Source organism: Galleria mellonella, unplaced genomic scaffold, assembly GCF_026898425.1.
Source record: "Galleria mellonella isolate WM207_F2 unplaced genomic scaffold, CSIRO_AGI_GalMel_v1 utg78, whole genome shotgun sequence".
NCBI lineage: Eukaryota > Metazoa > Arthropoda > Insecta > Lepidoptera > Pyralidae > Galleria > Galleria mellonella.
Window position 1 is genome coordinate 6,418,876 of NW_026442151.1, and position 25,037 is coordinate 6,443,912.

The 25,037-nt window shown below is 37.0% G+C and overlaps 1 protein-coding gene across 1 annotated transcript; it reads right to left on the minus strand.

Moving 5' to 3' along the window:
- Window positions 1-2,207: 2,207 nt before the first annotated feature.
- LOC113517330 (protein HIRA homolog) lies at window positions 2,208-24,937 on the minus strand. Its single transcript, XM_052901505.1, has 20 exons — window positions 24,697-24,937; window positions 24,382-24,555; window positions 23,702-23,863; window positions 22,995-23,152; window positions 22,459-22,567; window positions 21,630-21,790; window positions 20,847-21,015; window positions 20,200-20,294; window positions 17,775-17,945; window positions 17,364-17,521; window positions 16,623-16,787; window positions 15,611-15,821; window positions 13,962-14,064; window positions 13,044-13,178; window positions 11,627-11,773; window positions 10,160-10,256; window positions 9,506-9,670; window positions 7,566-7,687; window positions 6,046-6,137; window positions 2,208-5,067 (listed from the first exon to the last, which is right to left on the minus strand). Exons 1-20 carry the CDS (start codon window positions 24,731-24,733, stop codon window positions 4,930-4,932), a joined length of 2,769 nt encoding a protein of 922 aa, XP_052757465.1. The 5' UTR covers window positions 24,734-24,937; the 3' UTR covers window positions 2,208-4,929.
- Between the last annotated feature and the right edge of the window lie 100 nt (window positions 24,938-25,037).

A 25,037-nucleotide genomic window follows, 5' to 3' on the forward strand; every position in this document is an offset into this window, starting at 1 on the left:
TTTTGGGCAGTCGTAGTCGACTTGGGTCTTCAATTCACCCTCGTACTTATAAAAATCTTATCACTCAATAAAAAAATGACTTAATTTCTACATCAGTACAAAAATTAATTAAACATTGAATACTAACAGAACACTTGCATTTATAATACGTTTCCACCAATATACAACATACGTTAATTTTTTTTTTATACAAGGACGGTGGCAAACAAGCATATAGTCAGTCTGATGGTAAACAGTTACTATAACCTATGTACGCCTGTAACACTAGGTGTGTCACGTGCGTGTTAAAATAATACAGTTTAAAATAAATATATACACAAGTATAAAATATTTAAGTAATTTTTTTCAGCTTCTCAAAGGTTGTCTGTAAGAGATACCTATAGAGGTATCTCTTACAGTCAAATAAATATAAATCCGCCATTGTGTATTACATCTTTTTAACGTGTCTAAAGTAAATTATGCACAATAAAGATTTACAATAATAATATATTGAGTTATTAAGCGACTTTGAAAAAAAAATCGACTTCAATTGTGGCATAACCCGTTATTGTGATTTAAAGTATTGATAAAATCTCTATGGGACCAATATGAGGGTATATCTTTTTAGATAAAGAATTTTCCAAATCGGTTTATAACTGTCAAAGTTTTAAGATAACAAACATAAACAAAATACGTCTAAACTGAGAACCTCCTTTTTGAAGTCGGTTAAAAAGGAGGTTCAATTCGTCTGTATTTTTTAACTTTTTTTTTATAACTATTAAGCCAATTCTCATGTTCACAATTTTATCCCAATCCATATATTATTTATTCTTGTTGGTCTCATATTAAATTTTTTAACGAGTGAAGATTTTCTTCGCAAAACAAATGACTTTTATTTTTAAATTTATTAAGACTTCGACTAGAAAGCCATCTGCCTAAAAAGTTATAAATAAAGACAATTAAGCAAAAGCCTCCTAGTGGCGAAATAAACTCTACTTATACTCGTAAACAATGGATTCCGCATTCCAAATTCAAATATTTTCAATATATTACCATTTGCGAAGAAAACGATCTAAAAATACTGGATTCCGCGTTCTAAATTCAAATATTTTCAATGCAGTACATTTTGCGAAAATAACACTATTTTTAAACATTTGATTCCACGTTCTAAATTCAAATATTTTTAATGTATTATTACTTGCTAAGAAAACTTTACTTATAAATATTGTATACCACGTTCTATATTCAATATCATTTTAATGTATTATATTTACGAAATATTTTGTATTCACAATTGAAGTCGCTTTTTTATTAAGCAAAAAAAAAAAAAATAATTTTATACAAATTATACTATTCGTATGTGGGTGGAAACGAGGGATTATAAATACAATGGTTAATATATACTTTAGTTCTTTTCAAAACCTGAACTCGACATTCCGACTGTATGTCTGACTTAACCATAAGTCGACGTTAGACATCACTACAACAGCTTGATTTTTATAACCTACCATTCATATCAACATCAGAAACCTTGGCAATGAACATTTAATTCTATCTACCAGGAGATCAGCACAATGGTTAAAAACCCCTTGTTATATTAACCTAGTTATTAGTTATACTACATAAAATTGATGGTTACCATACCATGCTACCCATACATTCATCACTCCATAGGAGTGTGGCACATTTATTCGACGAGCTATATAGCTGCTGTCTCTGACATTAAGCTGGCGACCGACTTCAATTAACTTCTTCCTTAAGACTCATAGTAGGTGCCTTAACTGGACATATGCCAGTAAGGCATATACAAGATGGGTATATTCTCGGACACACTGTGCAGATTGTGCGGTGAGGAATCGGAATGCATGGAACACCTGAAGTGAAACTGTGATTTGTTGCGTAAGAAACTACTGGGAATGACTTATCCAGAGTCAGAGGACTATAAATATCATAAACCGCGGGATAATGTAAAGATAATACATGGGACCTATAAAATTATGGTATAAGGCAGGGGAAGCACAAAAGATCCCAATGTAATAATCCCAATTTTAAACTGTAAATTAAGCTAAGGTTCCCAAATAAACATTTTTATTTTTTATTTATAACGGTTCGTCGTTATTGCAACGAAATAAATAAAAAATAATAAATACTATAAATTAAAGGTTATGTCAAAATAATAATTTTTAGATTTTGTCTGTTTATACGAGGTCTGTCCGGAAAGTTGACCCCATACGCGACAAAAATATACTTTTTACTATAATAAAATTGTTATTGGACGATATCTGTATATGGGAAATAAATAAAAAATAATAAATACTATAAATTAAAGACAAATTAATCAAAATTGAAATCTTAATAAGACCAATAGATGTCAAAATAATAATTTTTAGATTTTGTCTGTTTATACATTATGCAAAGATAATTATATCAAATTGAATGCGGTTTCCACAACTATATACCTGAAGGTCTAACTTCAAATCTGGCGTATGTTTTATTTTGACACGCCTCGAAGTGCACTATTTTATTGGTTTTCCTAATTCTAATATCTTGAAAACTAGTCTAATAATTACACTGTGCGCATTCGTATAAATGCAGCGAACCGAACAAAAAAAAAAATGTTACACGTCGAAATAATTTCAGGTCTGTCGCCAGCTTTATGTACAGGATTTTGCTACGGAAAAAAGACTTGGCCTAAACATCCCGAGATATAAATCTACTACGGCGACAAAATTCATTGAAATATATTCAATATTTCCTCATAATTTATGCGCAGACTGTTACATACATTATTTTCAAATTCCACTCATTTTATGACTCACATTTATTGCTTGTATTGTTATTAAAATAATAAAAAAAAAATAAGCATATCTGTGGAACTTCTCACAACAAACATTATTTATAATTAAGAAAAAATGTTCTTTATATCCACATCACAATAGTATAAAAGATACTGTTTTGACCAATTGAGATCAGACCTCTATAACTAATAGAGTATGCCTATATTGGGGTCCATTCCGAGACGCCATTTCTCTAAATTTTATTTTTAAAATTAAAATGACAATTTAAAATTCAGTAATCAAAATAAAATACCAGAGGGAGACATTGTACAAAAGTCGTTTGCTTGACTACCTCTGTACCTTTCATGTTTCAACTGTGGAGCAGTTGTGTTTGCATGGCTGTGTTTCGGTTTGAGGGGTGGGATATGGCAGTGAATTTTCAGGGTACAGAGGAATAACACCAGAGTCCTCAGGAATGGCAACGCATGGGGGGTATCATGGACGAAACAGTATACTCTGTTATGTCCATGGTACTGCTCATGTCTATAGGCGACGATTGCCACTTTCCATTAGATGGGCCGTCACCTTGTTTGCATTCTATTTTGCATAAAAAAAATCACGGCGAAATCTTTATTGTAAAAACCAATATCAACTAATTTTTCAATAGATTTAAGCCAAATTTATTATATTTTTAGTTCATGATGGCCCATAAAAGCGTAATTTTGCTAAATTATCACATATCACATAGAATATAAGTCTAATAGGATTTATTTAGAGAAATGGCACCTTAAAATCTGGCCCATAGTATACAAAATGTAGACCAAACCTTAGATACTATATACACACTTATATAAGAATGATACGAAACACGTTGCACGATCTGCGTGTCTACCATGAAATGAAATTCCGAAATTTCGCACTCAATTTCGTGTTTTTATTTATACCAAAATCGGACCAATAAATGGAGTTTAACATTTCGTTCGTCATACATCCTATCATAAAAGTCCAAAGGAACGATATTTTAACATTTTTAATGTTTCCAAAGTGTTTCGTTTGGCTCCGAAATTTCGGAAAACATTTTATGGTAGGCCCTCTAATAATATTTGACGGTGACGTCACTTATGTGACGTACGGTCGACCCCAAATGACGGTACAACGTTCGTACGTGACGTTCCGTCGACTAGGGTTGGGTAATATATAAGCAATATATATATTTGTCCAATAACGACTATGTTAAATGTCTGTTATCCAATATTTAATGTTGAAATTACGAACCCGATCGAATTTTTTTTTATACAACTTAGAATGGCAATTAATATAGTTATCCGACCGGTAAGGGTGATATCGAAATGGGTGATGACTTTTCCACCGTCAATATTCAAAAAGAACCCTAAATATAGATATTGGTACCAATATTACCCATGCCTACCGTCGACTACCAGGGAGGCTACCACGAAACGTAATCCCGAAGCTTCGGTACGAAAATTGAATAACGATTATGAAGCGATGGACGTTCATATCGAAATTAGACACAATTTAGACAACAAGACAAAATATAAAACATTTCGTTCGTCACAGACACTTCTAGGAAATGTATGAAGTTTCACTTTCGTGATTTTAACTTTAAGCTCGTAATGTTTCACTCCGAAATTTCGAACATATTTTTGTGGTACGTAGGCAGATCACAGCAACACCAGTGATATGACGTAGTCATAGTGCCTGACGTGTCAGCGTACACTAGAGATGTAATGTCGTTTTCTTGTGACGTTTTCGGCGATCACTAGTGATGAAATAGTTTGATTGTGACGTGCCGATGATCAGTAGTGCTGTGACGTCGTTTGTACGTCACGTACCGATGATTAGTAGTGCTGTGACGTCGTTTGTACGTCACGTACCGATGATTAGTAGTGCTGTGACGTCGTTTGTACGTCACGTGCCGGTGATCAGTAGTGCTGTGACGTCGTTTGTACGTCACGTACCGATGATTAGTAGTGCTGTGACGTCGTTTGTACGTCACGTGCCGGTGATCAGTAGTGCTGTGACGTCGTTTGTACGTCACGTGCCGGTGATCACTAGTGATGTAATGTCGTTTGTATGTGATGTATCGATAATCACTAATGGCGTGACGTCGTTTGTACGTGATGTGACGTCAATAATATTGGAGATGACGTCGTCAGTGTCCATTGACGACGCCGTTGGTCTGCTTGATGTCGTTCAACTGTTCCGAATACTCTGAGTACATCCGTTGCCAACGTAATTGCCTCACTAGAAGTGCGAGCATCTCTTCTAATATGTCGTGTTTCTTTATGCCCTACAAAAGAAATAATTCACACAATAGATACAAGGTAGTTACTCGTCTTGCGCCATCGGTTTACGCTGACGAGGTACCGGTGAGAGATAATAGGTGAGGATGAATGTCGGTCAGTTACATAGCAATAGGTGTGAGGAATTCCACATGAATTAATTAACTAAAACTAGTTTATAGGGGGTACCGCGTGGTGGTCCACCTGATAGGGTATATTCGTAGAGTGAACGAGACGTACAACTTCAATGCGGTGTCCGTCATTTGAAAAACTTGACAGATGTTTTTGATGGGTAAAAATGGAATGGTAAACGCGCTTGCGCGATCCGTATATACCAGTGAAAGATGATAGGTAAGGATAAAGCAGGTCAGTTGGCCCATCGTAACAAATTCGACAAGAATATCCACTATGATTTCTAGGGCGAATTGCGTAGAATTAGAACCAATAGCAATATTGCTAGCAATGAGGCGTTAGACCCTATTACTAACAGTCCCTCACCTCCCCCTCCGCTATGATGGACTAAGCTCATAATACGACGCGATTTATTTGCATTTACAAAGCACCAATGCATTTACAAAGTAAGCTTTGCCCACAAGTTCGTCTGCGTAACCGGGATGCATCCATAGACCAAGACAAAAAGTATCCGATGTACTTGTCTATCCCAAACGAATGTGGATACTAGATTTTAGAGCTATTGGTTAACTATTAAGGCGTTAAGAGGTAACACACGAACTCAATTTAACGTTTATAATATTAGTAAGGTAAGGAGATAGTCTATAAAGTTTTCCATCTCATATACTATCTAATTTCATAGTGATTGATTATGCCGTTTAGGCGCTATAAAATAACAAACAAACAAACTCATTTTCAAATTTATAATATTATTAAGGGTCGTGGATCATTAAATTCACAGGAGTGCCAGTTCTACGTGAATATTTATGTTTATGATAATTTATATACCGTGTATTTGAATTAATACAACTTACCAATATGGTCGACTGCCATTTCTTGGGTGTGGATGTGCAGTGGCTGGGCCCGAGCATGTCGTCCAGTATACTGCGCAGCTGATCTTCAGAGCCTGCATAGTCCACTATTTATTATAAGTTTGTTACATTATTTATATCTTCTATACTTAAAATAAATCTATAGAGAGGTCAATTCTGTACATGAAATATATTTCCAAAATAACTATCAGCGGGTGATTAGTGATCGATACTGATGTCTAAAATGCATTCAGTAAAATTTTTGTCTGTCTGTCTGTATGTTCGTTATAGAAACAAAAACTACTCGACGGATTTTAACGAAACTTGGTACAATCATTCTTCATACATACATCAATAGGAGTAGAGCAGTGAAGGGAAATGTTGGGAAAACGGGAAAAGTTACTCCATTTTTAAGCTTCCGTCGCGTGTGCAGCCTTAATGGCCACTATTTTAAATGTAAAAATGTCCACCCGTGCGACGCCAGGACGGGCCGCTAGTTTAAAATATTCAGAGATATATCTTACAGTTCAAATTTTCATTACATTCCCATTCGTGTTTCTATCGTGAGGCAGTTGTGTTTGCATGGCTGTATTTCGGTTTGAAGGGTGGGATATGGCAGTGAATTTATAAACGAATACTACCCCGAGTTCTCAGGATTGGCACCGCTGGGCGAAACAATACTCTGTTATATCTATGGTACTGCTTATGTCTACGGCGACGGTTACCACTTTCCATCAGGTGGGCAGTCAGCTTGTTTGCCATTCTAAGTTGCATAAAAAAAATTAGTTTACTTAGATTTTAAAATAAAATATTTAAAGATACGTCGTACATAGAAAACAAAATAAAAATGACGTACAATACAGTCAAAAGATTCTCCAAAAAAAAAAACGAACAGGGTTGTCAATTTCCCTTTTTTTAATTAAAATTAAAAAAAAAAACAATGTTACGGAACGTGTTGTTCGAACACTCCTCCCCCTGTAAAGCGTCGTAACGTCACACAAGATGGGGGGGGGAGGGGATCATATTAAACATTACAAGACCCTCCCCCAAATTGCGTTACGTAATATTTGAACGTTCCTATTTCCCTAAACTTAACTTAAAAATCTGGCACGACCGGGAATTGAACCCGGGTCCAAATTACGCAACGCAACGTGCCTGCCGCTGCGCCAGGGATGCGTCCTACTCATCTTTTTTTTTTTTTTTTATACAACTTAGAATGGCAAACAAGCTGACGGCCCACCTGATGGAAAGCGGCAACCGTCGCCTATAGACATGAGCAGTGCCATGGACATAACAGAGTATACTGTTTCGCTCATGATACCTCCCATGCATTGCCATTCCTGAGATGTTATTACTCAGATGTTATTCCTCTGTACCCAGTAAATTCGCGCCATATCCCACCCTTCAAACCGAAACACAGCCATGCAAACACAACTGCTTCACGGTTGAAACACGAATGGGACAGAGGTACCCAAGCAATCGAGTTTTGTACAAAATCTCCCTCTGGTAAATGATCGACTGACCGTGCGAGACGAGGTGCGCGAACAGCGACGTGAGCCAGTGGCGGTAGTCGCGCGGCAGCCGCAGGTGCAGGCTGGCCGCCGCCTGCGCCTCCAGCCAGCTGCGCGCGCACTCTGCGCTGTAACTAAGTACATCATTTTTTTTTTTTTTATACAACTTAGAATGGCAAACAAACTGACGGCCCACCTGATGGAAAGTGGTAACCGTCGCCTATAGACATGAGCAGTACCATGGACATAACAGAGTATACTGTTTCGCCCATGATACCCCCATGCGCTGCCATTCCTGAGGACTCAGGTGTTATTCCTCTGTACCCAGTAACTTCACGCCATATCCCACTCTTCAAACCGAAACACAGCCATGCAAACACAACTGCTTCACGGTTGAAACACGAATGGGACAGAGGTACCCAAGCAATCGACTTTTGTACAAAGTCTCCCTCTGGTAAATCATTTTGACATTTTATGTACAAATCACTTTTTCTTTATAGATAATAATGTAATGGATACGTAAATACTTACACAAGCACCAGTCTCTCACAAAATTGGTCTTCATATCAAATTGTACCTCATGTTGTTACTTTATTCCACCTTTTGTGAAGGGAAAATAAACCATTCATTCATTCATTCACTTACGTAATATAATAACACCATTTGTGCTAATTGAATACACTGACAGGGTACCAGTGATAGATGATAGGCGAGGATGAAAGGACAGTTCAGTTAGCCCATCGTGATGAATACACTCGAGAAATCACTAGTTTGGGCCGAGTAATTGTATAGGACTTCAAAAAATTTAGATAATCCCGAGGTTTATTGGAAAAATTGAATCAATTTTTTTGGTATTTTTTACAGGCACAAAAGTGTTTTTGATTAAGCAAAATAAGTTTTTAATATTGTTACTTCACATCGTATGCTATGTAAATTTGAAGTTAAAATAAAAAGCTTATAAATCATTGGATAAACTGTAAAATAAGAATTTATTATACAATTAAAGTGACATTCATATGAAGCTATATATATTTAACATTGTAAAATAAATAAATTTTAAAATACGACCTTTTACTATTGATTAAAGAGGGATAAGTTTGGTTACGTGACTATTCTAAGGTGCATATAAGAATGTTTTCTCGTCAAAGTCTTAATAAATTAAAAAATAAAAATCTACGACGGCATCAAATTCGAAATTCAATATTAAAGCTCCGGCTGTATGGTTTACTTCTTTTGCCTTTACCATTGTATACAAACTGATACTAGTTGTTCGAAATTCAAATTTCTCGTGTACAAAACTAGAAGTAGATTTAAAATGAAATTTTCAAAATAGGAACCTTACTTCCTTTGTCATTACTATTCTGAACAATTGATACTACTACTAGTTCGAAATTCAAATTTCGCGTGTTTTTTTTAATACAATTTAGAATGGCAAACAAGCTGACGGCCCACTTGATGGAAAGTGGTAACCGTCGCTTATAGACATGAGCAGTACTACGGACCTAACAGAGTATACTGTTTCGCCCATGATACCCCCCATGCGTTGCATGCGTAGGAATGGCAACGCATGGGGGGTATCCCCATGCGTTGCCATTCCTGAGGACTCAGGTGTTATTCCTGTGTACCCAGTAAATTCCCGCCGTATATCGTGTACAGAACTAGAAGTAGATTTGAAATGAGAATTTCAAAATAGATTTTCAATTTGCATGGCTGTGTTTCGGTTTGAAGGGTGGGATATGGCGTGAATTTACTGGGTACAGAGGAATAACACCTGAGTCCTCAGGAATGGCAACGCATGGGGGATATCGTGGGCGAAACAGTATACTCTGTTATGTCCATGGTACTGCTCATGTCTATAGGCGACGGTTACCACTTTCCATCAGGTGGGCCGTCAGCTCGTTTGCCATTCTAAGTTGTATAAATAAAAAAAATATATAAAAAAAGGAACGTACGTGGAGGTGCGCGAGGGCAGCGCTCGGTCGCGGCGCGGCGCGGTGAACGCCGGGTGCAGTGGCGTGCCGGGCGCGGCGCCGGCGGCGGGCGGCGGCCGCGGATGCCGCGCCGCCAGCGGACCGCCTGCACGCCACACCGGGTCGCCCGCGTCCGCCCACACCACCCTGCGCACAGGCACAACCAACGAAACATTTATTGACAACAACAAAAACAGATACGTTCACTGTCAATAGAAAAAAGGAGAAAGGAAAATGTAATATACATCAACAGCAAGTGAGACACGACCGTCTGCGCCGGGGGGAAAGGGATCGTTAGTAATGGAGACTAAAAATCCGATTGCTAGCAATATACCTAACCAGGTCGACCTCCGCGCGGTTCCCCCTGGAAACTGTCATGATTAATTCTTCATGATGAATTCATCATGATAGGCTAACTGGCCTGTTTTCATTCTCATCTATCACCCTTCACTGGTGCTCCGCCAGCGTATCCCGTTAGCGCAGGCGGGGTTGCTAATCCATTTTTATACAACAAAAAAAAACCGTCTGCGCCGCGGAGGCCAGAGTGATGCGCACACGCACATCGACACTGACACGTCATTGCATATCTCACGTACGACCACGGTTTGCAATACATTGCGTATAATATGAACTCACCATGCATACAACTTTTTACTGTAGATGTAAGTCTTGCCATTACTGAGTGAGATCATCGGGTTACCATCCTCTAGAAGAGAGCAGTTTGTCACCGTCACTAGAAAAAAAAACGAAATATTAATAATTTAGTAATTACAATATTAGGTCCTTACATATGAAATTAGCGTTTTGTCGTACTGGCCACTTTGATCTGAAATATCTTCTCTTTGGTTAAGAATTCCAAATTCAAATTTATAAATTCATTTAGCTGGTACTATTGAGTTTTGAAAACAGTCACTCATTTGTTTTTTCTCATATTTTTTTTCTTTGGGGTCGTTTATTACCTCACAATGGAAAACATGAAATATTGGTATATGTATGAATACGAGTTCTACCATGGCATCAGTGCTGCAGAAACAGCTCCAAGGATTTTTTTTATACAACTTAGAATGGCAAACAAGCTGACGGCCCACCTGACTGAAAGTGGTAACCGTCGCCTATAGATATGAGCAGTACCATGGACATAACAGAGTATACTGTTTCGCTCATGATACCCCCCATGCGTTGCCATTCCTGAGGACTCAGGTGTTATTCCTCTGTACTCTGTAAATTCACGCCATATCCCATCTTTCAAACCGAAACACAGCCATGCAAACACAACTGCTTCACGGTTGAAACACGAATGGGACAGAGGTACCCGAGCAATCGACTTTTGTACAAAGTCTCCCTCTGGTATTAATGATGTGTACGGTACGTTTTTGGTTTCAACGTTTTCGTTCTGGAAAGAATTGTTAGCTAGCCAGCAGCGTGCAGTAGGCAGCGAGTGGACAGTGGAGGTGGTAACCTTTCAATTTCAATTTTTATTTAATACTGGCGGCCCGTCCCGGCTTCGCACGTGTGGACATGTTTACATTTTAAGAAGTGGCCATTAAGGCTGCACACTCGACGGAAGCTTAAAAATGGAGTAACTTCTCCCGTTTTCCCAACATTTCCCTTCACTGCTCTGCTCCTATTGACCGTGGCGTGATGAAAAGTATACTATAACCTGCCCAGGAGTATGAAGAATGATTGTACCAAGTTTCGTTAAAATCCGTCGAGTAGTTTTTGTTTCTATAACGAACATACAGACAGACAGACAAAAATTTTACTGATTGCATTTTTGACATCAGTATCGATCACTATTCACCCCCTGATAGTTATTTTGGAAATATATTTCATGTACAGAATTGACCTCTCTACAGATTTATTATAAGTATAGAAGATATAAATAATGTAACAAATTTATAATAAATAGTGGACTATGCAGGCTCTGAAGATCAGCTGCGCAGTATACTGGACGACATGCTCGGGCCCAGCCACTGCACATCCACACCCAAGAAATGTTATTTTGGAAATATATTTCATGTACAGAATTGACCTGTCTACAGATTTATTATAAGCATAGATAGAAGAAGATAGATAGATTTATTTATTATATATATTATTTACCTTTGTGCGCGAGCAGGTTCCGGAAGCTGAGTGGACGCAGCAGGCAGGCGCCGGCCGCCAGGTCCCACACGCTCAGCTCGCCCGCCGTCGTCACGGCCGCCAGCCGCTCGCCGCTCAGCGACAGCTTCGCCGCCTGCGACATCAGCGCTGCGGCCAACAACAAACTCAGTTACTGGGGGGAAGGGATTGTTGGTAATTGGGACGTTAGTCCTCATTGCTATCAATATACTGTACCAGGTCGACCTCCACGTGGTTCCCCCTGGAAACCATCGTAACTAATTTATCGATGAATTCGTCACGATGGGCTATCTGACCTGCCTATTCATCTTCACCAATTATCTCTCACTGGTGCCCCGCTAGTGTATACCGATAGCACAGGCGGGGTCATCATTCCATTATCATCCATTAAAAAAAAAAACTCAGTTACTGGTTTGTCGACGCGACAGCGACACAACATGTACTCGGATCACCGATCGCTTGTAAACATACTTGTATAGGGGGAAAGGGATTGTTAATAATAAGGTCAAATAGTCCCATTACTAGCAATATACCCTGTTAGGTCGACGTCCGCGTGGTTCCCCCTGGAAACCGTCGTGACTAATTCTAGTTGAATTCGTCAGGATGGGCTAACTGACCTGTCTTTCATCCTCACCTATCACCTTTCACTTGTACCCCACCAGTGTATACTTAGATAGATAGATAGATAACCTTTATTACCAGTAATAAATAAATAAAAAATTAAAACAAAAAGAAAAAAAAAAAACAATGTTGCTGGTAATAGAAGCCGCCTCAGCTGTTGCTATATATGTACAGCTCCAGCGAGATGTACCTATATAGCGTTGATTTTCAGGCGGCCCCTTAACTCCTTTACCTTTAGCATGCGTGCGGGTCGTCAATACCTATTTTTCGGATGGGAGACCCCTGGAGACCATCGTGTTGAATTCCAAATGTATTCATTTGATATTAAAAAAAATTGGTTTCCAGGGAGGACCACTTGGAGATCGACCTGGTTGGGTATATATTTTTTTTTAATGAATGATAATGAAATGGTTACCCTGCCTATGCTAACGGTATAGGCTGGCGGGGCACCAGTGAGGGATGACAAGCAAGAATGAAAAGGCAGGTCAGTTAGTCCAACCTCGAGGGTATATCGTCTGGTTTTTGGTGGGTACACCCCTTACCTTATGGGGGGATTCCCACAGTACCCATTCACCTCCCACAAGGGTATGCATAAAGCATTTTTCACACGTTAAAAAAAAAGGTCAGTTAGCCCATCGTGACAAATTCCACTAGAATTAACCACGATGGTTTCCAAGGGGAACCGCGTGGAGGTCGACCTGATAGGATATATTGCTAGTAATGGCGCTCTAAGTGTCCACTACTAGCAACCTCTTCTCCACCAACGGTTCAGTGTTACCTATTGGCGGCAGTGCCCTGGCGACGTGCCGCTGGTCGTGCGGCTGGTGGTGCAGGCGCCACGCGTGCAGCAGCCCGTCGGCGCAGCTCACGCACGCCCAGCGCGCGTCGCACGCCACGCACGTCACCGGCGACCCTGCACCACGCACACCACAAACTTAATGGTTAGCTGCTAGAGAATGCCATATGGCATTAAGCTCGCCATTTGTACAAAGTTTTATTGTGCAATAAAAAAAAATTGGTAACAGCACTGATTTTCCGCTATTTTGTAATTTCTTAGTCGTCAAATCTATAGTCGTAAACTTTAATAAAGAGGGAGACTTTGTACAAAAGTCGATTGCTTGGGTACCTCTGTCCCATTCGTGTTTCTACCGTGAAGCCGTTGTGTCTGCATGGCTGTGTTTCGGTTGACTATACTGGGTACAGAGGAATAACATCTGAGTCCTCAGGAATGGCAACGCATGGGGGGTATCATGGGCGAAACAGTACACTCTGTTATGTCCATGGTATTGCTCATGTCTATAGGCGACGGTTACCACTTTCCATCAGCCGTCAGCTTGTTTGCCATTCTAAGTTGTATAAAAAAAAACACTAAATTATCTTTATTACTGAGTTCAATAGGCATTAAGTAATATTTAAAGAAGTCTTCAAAAGGGGGGTAAAGAGGTTCATAGGCTACGGTAACCGCTTACTGATGGTAAGCCATCAGGTAGGCCGTATGCTTGTTTGCCACTTCAGTGGTATAAAAAATATATATAAGAGAAAAAAGAAAATTAAATTATTGAAATAAACTCAAGAGGAAAAAGTTTAATGGTTCCAAGTGCAAATTCTGGCCATTTCTAAATTATTTCAATCACAAAATAATTATTAAAACAACAATTGTTAATTTGTTGTGTGTTGAACTAGAAACGAATCTTACCTAGATATGTTTCCCAAACAGGGTCGTTGGATACAGAGTTGTTGGGCAGTAACTGCAACCGCGAGAGCGTGCCGTAGTGTGTGTTGTACGCCTTATTTACAATCTGTAGAATAATATTTATTGTTACCTCTTGTTTATATATAATGCTGCGCGGTGTTTGTTACCAAACTCCTCCGAAACGGCTTTACCGATTTTTATGAAATTTTGTGTACATATTGGGTAGGTCTGAGAATCGGCCAACATCTATTTTTCATACCTCTCAATGATAAGGGTGACCCATATCTAAATTTTATTTTATTTTTATAACAATTTTTTTTATTTTTGTTTTATTATTATTTAGCATTGAAAAATATAACTTCAAATTTGTAGTACGATAAATTTTCATGTATAGTTCTCGAAATTATGTATATGATAAAACAACGTTTGTCGAGTCAGCTAGTATATATAATAATATATAACTATTTCTTATATATATATATATATATATATAAGAAATAGTTATGTGGTCTCGGCATATGGACCACCCCTTCTTTTCCCGTAGGTGTCGTAAGAGGCAATTGAAGAACTTATTACCGAGGGATGGGTAGCAGTGTCCCTCTCATAATACCATCAAAGCTAGCTCTCCTGCCAAGCGTGGCAACTACTATCAAATACGCCAATAGGGTCGCCTATGTTTGGTAATGGATAGTTAACGGTATATTACTAGCAACCCTTCTTGGATGAGGAGATGTATCTTTCGGTAAAATTTGTTAAGTATTTTTTGAGTTAAATTGTAACAAACAAAAAATTTATCATATATCAAAAATTTTCACGTTATTTTTAATTTACATTAATACACTATCTAAACTTTCGGATGCTCCTAATCGGACGCAAGGCGCGGGATTACAGGGCGCCCCCACGGCCCAGTTGAACCACGGCGACGCCAAATTAATTTCGTTGCGCATTATTTTGATTCTGCTATATCTCTTAAGGTTATTAATTTTAATTATTAATTTAAATTTAATTTGCACGATGTAAAAAGAAAAAATAATATCAAAATAGTTAACTAATTTATTTAAAATCATAAGGATTAATACCGTAATAGCTTTATAATTGTCCATTTTTAAAGTATTAAAATGGATATAGTATGTTATTTTAAAGAGATAAACATATGCCATCGCGGACTTTTCTATAGATCTGTATAAGATACACAATTCCACCATACATTATTTTGTTATATTTCAAAGGGTTAAGTAGCATTTTCGTTGAAAACTCCCGGATGGCTTATTTTTTTCCGACACCTCCAACAAATATTGTTATATTTTAGTCGACGTATATAAAAACTTAACAAATTATATACTAAAACCTTCCTCGAGAACTACTCTATCCGCTGATGTAAACAGAATGAAAATTGGTGCAATTATTTTTGAGTTAATCGCGAACAGACATACAAACGCGGCGGAGGACTTGTTCTTATTTATTTATATATTCTTTAAAAATAATTCCATCATTATGACAACAAAAGCCAAATCAATGTTAAAAACCTAGTGTGCCAACATATAAAATTGTAACAAAAGTATTTAACCCGACTCCAAATATATGTGAGCCGCTTCTATCTTTGGCAGTTCTATAGTATGTAGTGAAGGTGACAGTTTGCAGAGTGCAGTGACCTGCAGCCGCAGCGAGCCGGCGGCGCGGACGACGGGCCCGGCGGCGCCGAGCGCGGGCGCGGGCAGCGGCGGCGGTGCAGGCGCGGCGGCCGCGGCGACAGCGGCGGCCGCGGCGGGCCCGGGGCTGCGGCCGCGCTTGGCCGCCACGTCGTCCGCGCGCGGCCCGGGCAGCGCCGCCGCCGTGCGCTTGCGCAGCCGCTGGTCCAACCCGCTACAAATTATACACACATACTCTTTACGCTACTTAAAAACAGAGGTCAACTTATTCCTAATAACCGTGCATAAAGACTAGACCTCGTAATTAAATAAAAGCCTCGTCTCTCACGTTCGACATGGAAAGGTTGTCTTGTAAAGGTTGCTCTCAGCAATAAGACCGGCTTATTGTACTTGTACAATTGTATCGTTGTTTGTTAATTGTCTTGCTTATTTCCTATATTGTATAATGCAAATAAAACATACTCATTCATTCATTCATCCATATGACTATGAATATATTTTTTTAATGGGTGAAAATGAAATGATAGCCTCTGTGCTATCAATATACGCTGGCAGAGCATCAGTGAGAGATAATAGGTGAAGATGAAAGTAAGTCAGTTGGCCCATTGTAACAAGTTCATCAAGAATTAACCACGATGGTTTCCAGTAAGAGCCTTGAACCCTCCTGGAGATCAAACTGTTCTTTTTTATAGGTGAAAATGGCAGCCTTGCCTGCACTAACAATATACGTTGGCAGAGCACCAGTGAGAGGTGACCGATGAGAATGAAAACAGGCCAGTTAGCCAATCTTGATAAATTGAATTCATCAAAAATTAACTAGGGAAACAGCATGTAGATCGACCTGGTTGGGTATATTGCTAGCAATGGGATTTTCACTGTCCATTCCTAACAATCCCTTTTCCTCCGAGGTCGACCTGTTAGGATATATTGCTAGCAATGGGGTTGTTAGATCTTATACTAACAATCTCCCCTCTCCCCCCTTCATATGTATATTTGTAGGGACGGTGCTACTAACTTGTCGTTGAGCCGCGTGCTGCCCTGCGAGGTGTTGATGGCGTGGTTGCTGACGTTCGGGTGTATGACGATATCGTCGCGCACCTCCACGCGGATCCGCGACTTGCTCTGCGACGATGTACTGAAGCAGTTCTCCATGCCGCCCGGCTGCGAGCCCAGCGACTCGCTACAACAATAATAATAAAGACACACAATCACACCATTTGCCTGATCCTCAAACTGTGTTATAAGAAATCAGTAACGAATACTTAGAGCAGGGATTTCCAGAATGGTCGATCTACATAGGTCGGCATAAATGAAAACTTATTTTTAAGGTCGATAAAATCTTAAATATCAAGCGTCATTAATAATTATTAATATATTACAATACATTTACCAGAGGGAGACTTTGTACAAAAGTCGTTTGCATGGCTGTGTTTCGGTTTGAAGGGTGGGATATGGCGTGAATTTATTTACAGGGTACAGAGGAATAGCACCTGAGTCCTCAGGAATGGCACACATGGAGGGTATCATGGGCGAAACAGTATACTCTGTTATGTCCATGGTACTGCTCATGTCTATAGGCGACGGTTACCACTTTCCATCAGGTGGGCCGTCAGCTTGTTTGCCATTTGTATAAAAAAAAAAACACATGGGAAAGGAAGCTGTAGTCTTATTCTATGCCGGGACCACACAGCCCACGAAATTTTTTCAAAGAAAAACTGTCATCTGGGAATTTGAGAAATAAATAGATGAGTCTTACTTGGCATCGGCATTAGTGAGAGGTATGAAAACGGGCGTGATGCGGCGTTTCCCGTCCGAGGTTCGCGTCTCGATCTGACGGTCCATCGGCCGCAGCGGGGACCCGCTCGCAACTGATACGGGCGATGCTAACAATGGGGCCAATGCTGACTTCGCTGTCTGCGGATAATATACAGCAAAGTTAGCGCTACATTCAGCGTAACTTTGGCGGATGAGCATGGCAGTAACATTTAGTATATTTTTAGTCTCTGATCTTCGGTTGCAAGATTACCTATTGTCTGCTTCTTTAAAACTTAATGACAATATTATTCTCATATCAGCCTTTAAGTATCTACTGCTGAACATTATCCTACCCCTTGGGGGGTTTTCCAAGTATTTGCACTGCTTGGCAATTCACATTTCCATACATTACCTGAGACTTTTCGCTCTTAGGCATAGAGTCCTCCTTGATAGCTTCCTTCTTAGCTTCTTGCTTCTCTCTGGCTAGCAAGATTTCAGGACACTCGACCAGGAGATTAGTGGACAGGTCTCCTCCAGACTCGTTGGCCAGACATTTTCCATAGATTTTCTCGTAGAAAGCATTCTGTGTTTAAAAAAAAACATTTGAATAACCTATTTATAAATTTACTCTTTGTTTCCACTAATAAATATCGAATAAATGACGTATTAGTAACAGTACACACATATACAACATATACATTTATCATACATATATGATATTTGAATGTACGAAATACAAAACACAAAGGGAAGTATTGATACAGAAATATAGTCTCAATAGACAGGAGATTGGTTTATTTTCAAATATACTCGCAGAACCACATTCCGGAATGGCAAAATCTTTAATTACCATATTTTTGTATCAATAATTCTCTTTATGAAAATAGCCTACTAAGATATTTATGTATTATTTATTTATGTATCAACGTTTTAAGTATGTGAGGTATTTTATAAAATTAGAGTATGATGAGGCTGACATATCCTTATAAGATGAAAGCCTCTAAATAAAAAAGATAAAAAAAAAACATATACATTTACATAATATATACTAAAGTTCTAAGATCGGTGTTATTAATAAACGACTATTGACTGATCTTTGTTAATATTTTACTGAATTAGACTATAATTATTTTGTTTAATTCCGCTGCGCATACGCTTGCGACTATTATTATAACCTTATAAAAGTTCTAGAACTTTCCATATTAGTCATCAATCCTCGATTTTGTTGTGCAATAGTTATAACGATTTTACAAGTACTATGAAGAAGTGCACATCTGTTATACAGACAAAGGACACAATGTAATAACAGCCGAAATATAGTTTCGCCAATTGTTCAAACTTTTAACAACTTTCAACAATAAAAACACATTTAGTTTCTTATTTTTAAGATACTTCTGAGATTAGAACGTCCTATCAAGTTTTTATAATCAATTATGTACATTATTTGGCCTTATTGGAAAAATTAGACACTGCAAAACCGCCTTTAAAAAAAACAGACAAAAACCAGTATGACTCATTTCAATTGAAAGATGAAACTGACCATTTCAAAACAAATATTCATTCCTAAAATATATATCTACAGAATTATGGAATTAATAAAAGAAAACATTAAGTAATAATGTTACTGTCAGCTTATTTGTCCATCTAAGTGTAATAAATAATAAAAAAAAAAAAACTTAACATAAAATTAAAATAAAAACCACAAACAGCACCAGCGCGACACACGGTAAAGCAGTTCCAACTTTTTTTTTAATTTGACATAACGTTCCAAAGCTAACACACTGACATTTTACATCACTACTACAGTAAACTTTCCGATTATATTAAATAATACGCATAGTAGAAAATAAATTAGCATTTAAAGTTTGCTTTCTAACCCATTTAAGATCTATTTAATTTGTTATTTATATTTATTTGATTTTATATGACTATATTAAATTATTCAAAAGTATAACGCATTGGTGTTTCAAAACGGCAGTATCTAGTGTTGCCACTAATTAATAAAAATTAGTGTTGCAATTGTAATAATCTGTGTAAAAAATTATTGGATCCTGATAACCTGATTAAAGAATTTTTTATTAGTTTTGGCTTAACAGATGGACAACTATACAATGGCTAAGCACCGTTTATTAATGGCAACAATGGGGCCGATTCTGAAATGTCATTTTTCTTAATCTAATATTTTAATTTGAAACATTCGGGAAATCACTTTTTTATGGCTACATTTGAAATAATAATCATATTGATTAAATCTATTGGACAATTAGTTCATATTGGTTTTTATAATAAAGATTTTGCTGTGGTATCGAATTGAAATTTTAATTTTAGACATAAGTTTAGAGTAAAGGCGCGTCGGAATCGGCCACAATGCATAGATGTACAGTTTATACAATGTACAGACTGTACATGTGTACAGTCTATAGATTGGGGCCGATTATTCACTGTATAACTATACGTTTGTTTAATTTTATTATTTAATAGCAGAATCAAAGCGGTCACCGTGAGCGCAAACGTTCAGGACTCATCATAATCATCATCACGCAGTTGTTAAACGTTTGTAACATTATATCAAACGTTATCTGTTTAATGCTGAACATAGGTCTCCCCTATTTGGGGGGTTCTGCAAATGGGTGCCACGCTTGGCAGGTGGGTTGCCAATTGCAGTTGGGCTTTAGTGATATTTTGAAAGACGCTGATGACAATCCCTCGACACTTAAGTTTTCTTAGCCGCGTTTGACGACACCCACGGGATAGGTAGAGGTGGCACATTTTATGCTGGGGATAGATAGTACGTTTATATAGAACATTATTGTTAGGAAGGCCATATATGTATATACCTTTTCATCCATGGTTAGTGGGGTGCCAATTTCTTTATTGGTGAACTGAATGCAAGCCACTGTACCATCCGAGCTGCAAGCCAGAAGATTTAACCCTGAAAAGTATTTCATAGGAATATGAAATTATCTATATTGATACAATAAAAGCAAAAGTTTTATTTTTATCATGTTTACTACACAAAGGAAGTTTTGTTTATTCTTGAAATTAGTAATTTTTAGAACTTTCAGTCAGATTTGAAAAAAATATTTTTGCATTTGATAGCTCACTTCTTGTGGAAGGTTATTCAACATTACGAAGGGATCATGATCGATTCCTTCAATATCTTTCCTTTCACATGTTAAATGGTAAAACGCTTACATCAAACAATTTATGTTATTTAACTAATATAGAGGAAAAATTTGATTTTTGTTTGTAATAGATATAATAAAGAAAAATCTTAACTAATTTAATAATTCTTTCACCTATACAAAGCTACACTTTCAGTGAGTATAATGGGCTATATTTTATTAAAAACAACATGCGATGCCCGGATTGTGGACTAGTATTAAAAAATGTATGCACAGAATGGAAATATTTCCTATTTTTTAGTTAAATTTTTAGACGTCGCATGGTATATAATAACTGCAGCACAATGTCTATTACTGACCGTCAGAGCTCCAAGAGAGGTCCAGAACGCTGTCACTGAAGAGGTCGTGTACCACCACTAGAGGCCGCTTGAGCGACGTCAGCCAAATAGATAGAGCACGGTCCCGGGACCCCACCGCCGCGCAGCAGCACTTCTTGCCTTCCTTTACGAATATGTTGTTGTTGAATCTCTGAAAGAAAGAAATTTTTTTTCTCTTTTTATTAATATTCTAGCTGTATCTTGCAGATTCATTCGCGCGAATTACTACATAAAGTACCCTATGTTCTAAATAAAGATATAAACTAACCATGTACCAAAGTTCATTTAAGTCCGTTCAGTATTGTTTGCGTGAAAGGGTAACAAACATCCATCCATTTATTATTATAAATTTTCGTATTTATAATATTAAAAATGCAGAAATTACTCTTAATATTAGTAGGATTTGCAATTCGTCTAAACTATAACCAATTGTGTTAAGTTACATATACTATTTTATAGAGAATAGGGCCATTGCTCCTGTCCCGTATAATTTATTTTTCATGAGGCATTTTTTATAGAGACTTCTGCCCTCTTAAGTCTTCCAATATTGCATGGCGGTGATAGTATTTTTGCGATAGGATGAGAAAAAAGATAATTCTTTTATTTCTTCCTATAGAATTTTATTCCGTCAAAATCTTGGCATTTGGAGGTAGGAGTGAATTAAAATTCAAAAGTCGTATGAGAACTAGGGAAGACTCAATAACGATCCTTAAGTTTTAAATCACAAAAAAAATATGAATTGGAGATTCTATTGTAAACACTGACCGCACAAGTGACGGCCTTGCGATGTCCCACGAAGTCTTTGTCGCAGCGCCAGCCGTCGCGCTCGACGACCTGCGCCGTGGGCCCGCCGCCATTCATCGCGTGCGCCGACAGCACGTACTGCCCGTCGGGGGACCACGACAACCGCAGCACGTGCGTTGTGCCTGCACACCGTCACACCACACTCGATTATATTTTTTTAAAGTCAACCATTTAAGATAGTTGATATAGCCCTACGTAAGTAAATAAGTTTACCAGTTGAAGTGACAGAGGGACAGTCTCATCTGTAGGTGGGACGACATATGTGGGAAAAAAACTTTAGAAGAGGCCTCCGACGGCGTCCGCGACCTCCTACTAATGGGCCGCCGATCTTTCCAAGATAGCAGGAAAAAATTGGTTAAAAGAAAGTCCTACATCCAGAAGTGAATTGGAATAGTCTGATGATGAACCAAGAAGGAACACTTTTATAATTTAAAATAAATGTCACTATAATATTATATAATTTAATAGTTTAAACATAGGATAAGAAGTGTCAAGAAAAATCTAGAACACTTGAGTTTTATTCAAGAATGTAACTAGGATGTGAGAGATTACAAAATGTGTCTGAAAGCAGTAAAATTACCATGAGCATTAAAGAATGATCTGATAATTTGGTGCTGCTCATGTCTATTGGTGATGGTTACCAATTTCCACTAGGTAGGCCATCAGCTCTTTATTTGCCATTCCAAGTTGTATAAAAACAATCAGACAATGCTTAGCTCCATCAGTACGCAGCTTAGCACAACATCAATTTTAACAGATCTATAATGAATGGTTAATAATTAACATTTACCTCCACACTCCTCAAATGGTTCAGTTATAACAGTTTCTTGTGCCCAGTCTGCTGTCTTCCATACCCTTAATGATTTGTCGTCTGATTGAGATGCAATATATTTACCAACCTACAATGAATAAAATAACTTTAGAATTGAAAATTAGAATAAATTAGAATGTATGACTCAGTTTTTTATATTACAGGCAGTAGCAATTATAGAGTTGCAATGTAGTGTTGGCCGCTTACTATCATGGAGATCATATGCTGGTTATTCTCTCTTAATGAGTTCAAAATATTTTATTTTTCTAAAAAAATGAAATTAACTTATGCACAATATAATTAAGTTCATGACTATATTCATTGTTGTGATGACAGATTTTACATCTTCTATTTACTAAAAAAATTCAAATGTTTAATAAAATAAAAAAAAGTATAAGGTGTGCTTTAATACAAAAGTCACAGCTTCCTATAAACAATTGAATAATATATGGTACAATTACTAAATCAGCTTCTATTCAGTAACTTTATAATTAAAAAAGAAAATCTAAACTCACTGGATCCCAAGCAACACCCTTAACAAGGCCAGTGTGTCCACTCAATACACAGACCATTTCTGGAAACTTTTCTGCATTCCAGATTATTATGGTGTTATCGACACTACAGCTTGCTAACCATTTGTCCAATGGTGACCATGCTAGATCTAAGACATCACCTGCAAACATTATGGATGGAAGTTATTAAAAAAACTACTGATAAGTAATATTTTTGGAATTATTTTGATTTTGGCTGTATGTAAATGTTCAAGGGCATTTATTTATATTAACACATAAAATCTATGATAGATGTGATTTCTTTTTTTATAAATAGTTACATCTATATCAAAGAATGTAAAAGTTTGAAGTTTTATTGATATCAATTATTATTAATTATTAATCTATTATACAACTATATATATATATATATATATATATATATATATATATATATATATATATATATATATATATGTTATATCTTGACAATTAGAGATCTACCATGAGTTTACCGAGTTTGTGCCTAAAATTGTAATTGGCAGCTATATACATTAAAGAAAATGAAAGAGGTATTGTGTATTGCACTTATTTTTTTTATTATTTTATTTATATTTTACTGTACTTTGTGGTTCAAGGATCTTATGACATATGATATGAACTAGAGTAATGGATGCAGTTTTGTTCTTGAAAATATGGAATAAGTACCAATAATAATAATTTTTATCTACCTGCATGACCTCGTAGTGTGGATAGACATCTCCAAGTTTCAGCTTTGTGTTTACCAGATGTTCCAGCAGCCACACTCAACCCCCAGACCATAACTAGGCGGTCATCACCTCCGGATGCCAAGTAACGACCACCATTACTCCATCTTACACAGTTTACACATGCTGAAAAAGAAATATACAGCAATATTTACTATTATTATAAAAGTAAAAGTATGTTTGTTTGTTACATTTCAGTGTCTTAATGGCTTAACCAATTAGTATGAAATTTGGTATACAGGTATTATATTGAATAGAGGAGATAAGTTACTTTTTTTCTATTAGTAAACATAATCTAGTCATATAAAGACACAGATAAAAGCTAATATGAACATAGTGCAAAAAACTGATTGGTACTCTTAAGAGCTTTTTTGAAATGTTACATTCTAGAAAATGTCTTTTTATGAAAATGTATAATTGATTCTATTTTAAAATGATGATAAAATATGTTTTTGAAGCAGTTAATCTTTTTTTAAGACAAAAAATAATAACATTAATCTAAATTGCCTGTAAGATTATATTTTTTAAGCAAAAAATAAAATCTTTTTAAGTAAATATTTATCATCAATTAAATTAAATTAACAATTAAATACCCATTAAGAGTACAAGAGTTTTATATTAACCTATAAATTTATTAAACTTACCTAAATGATTGTCCATTTGACATAGCATTCTGGGCACATTGGGGTCTACCTCAACAGACTCATACAGGACCGAATTGAGATTCCATACAACCACACGGCCAGAGTCGCCGCCTTGTCCGCCGGTTGCAAAGCGTTTTCCAGTAGGATGGATATCCACAGAAAAGATTGGTTTATCTAAAAGAGATAAGTTTTAATAGAATATTAGAAAGTTCTATTTACCAAATAAAATAGTTTTGTTACATAAAAACATTTTTATAAGTATTGAAAAATCGTGAAAATCTTTGAATGAATAACAATAAGGAAATTTATATTTACCATCGTGATTCACCCAACTGGGTTTTAAGAGCTTCATTTGTTTGTATTTAGTTTAATTTTTATTCAAACCCTAATGGATTAAATACAAATTTGTGTAGCTTTTATTTATAATTTAATTAATGAAATTTATAATCTTCACACTGACAGTTTGACTTTGACAGTGACAAGATGATCAACTTCAACTATATACTTGACTAGTAGGTAAGATTATAAAGTGAGTTCATAAACAAAGTTATTTTTTAGACAAATATTAATAATTCTTTATCTATGTCGAACTATTGCTGACATCTGTCTGCCGTCACCTTGACAGTCAGTATTATTCACAACAAAAAAAAAAAAAA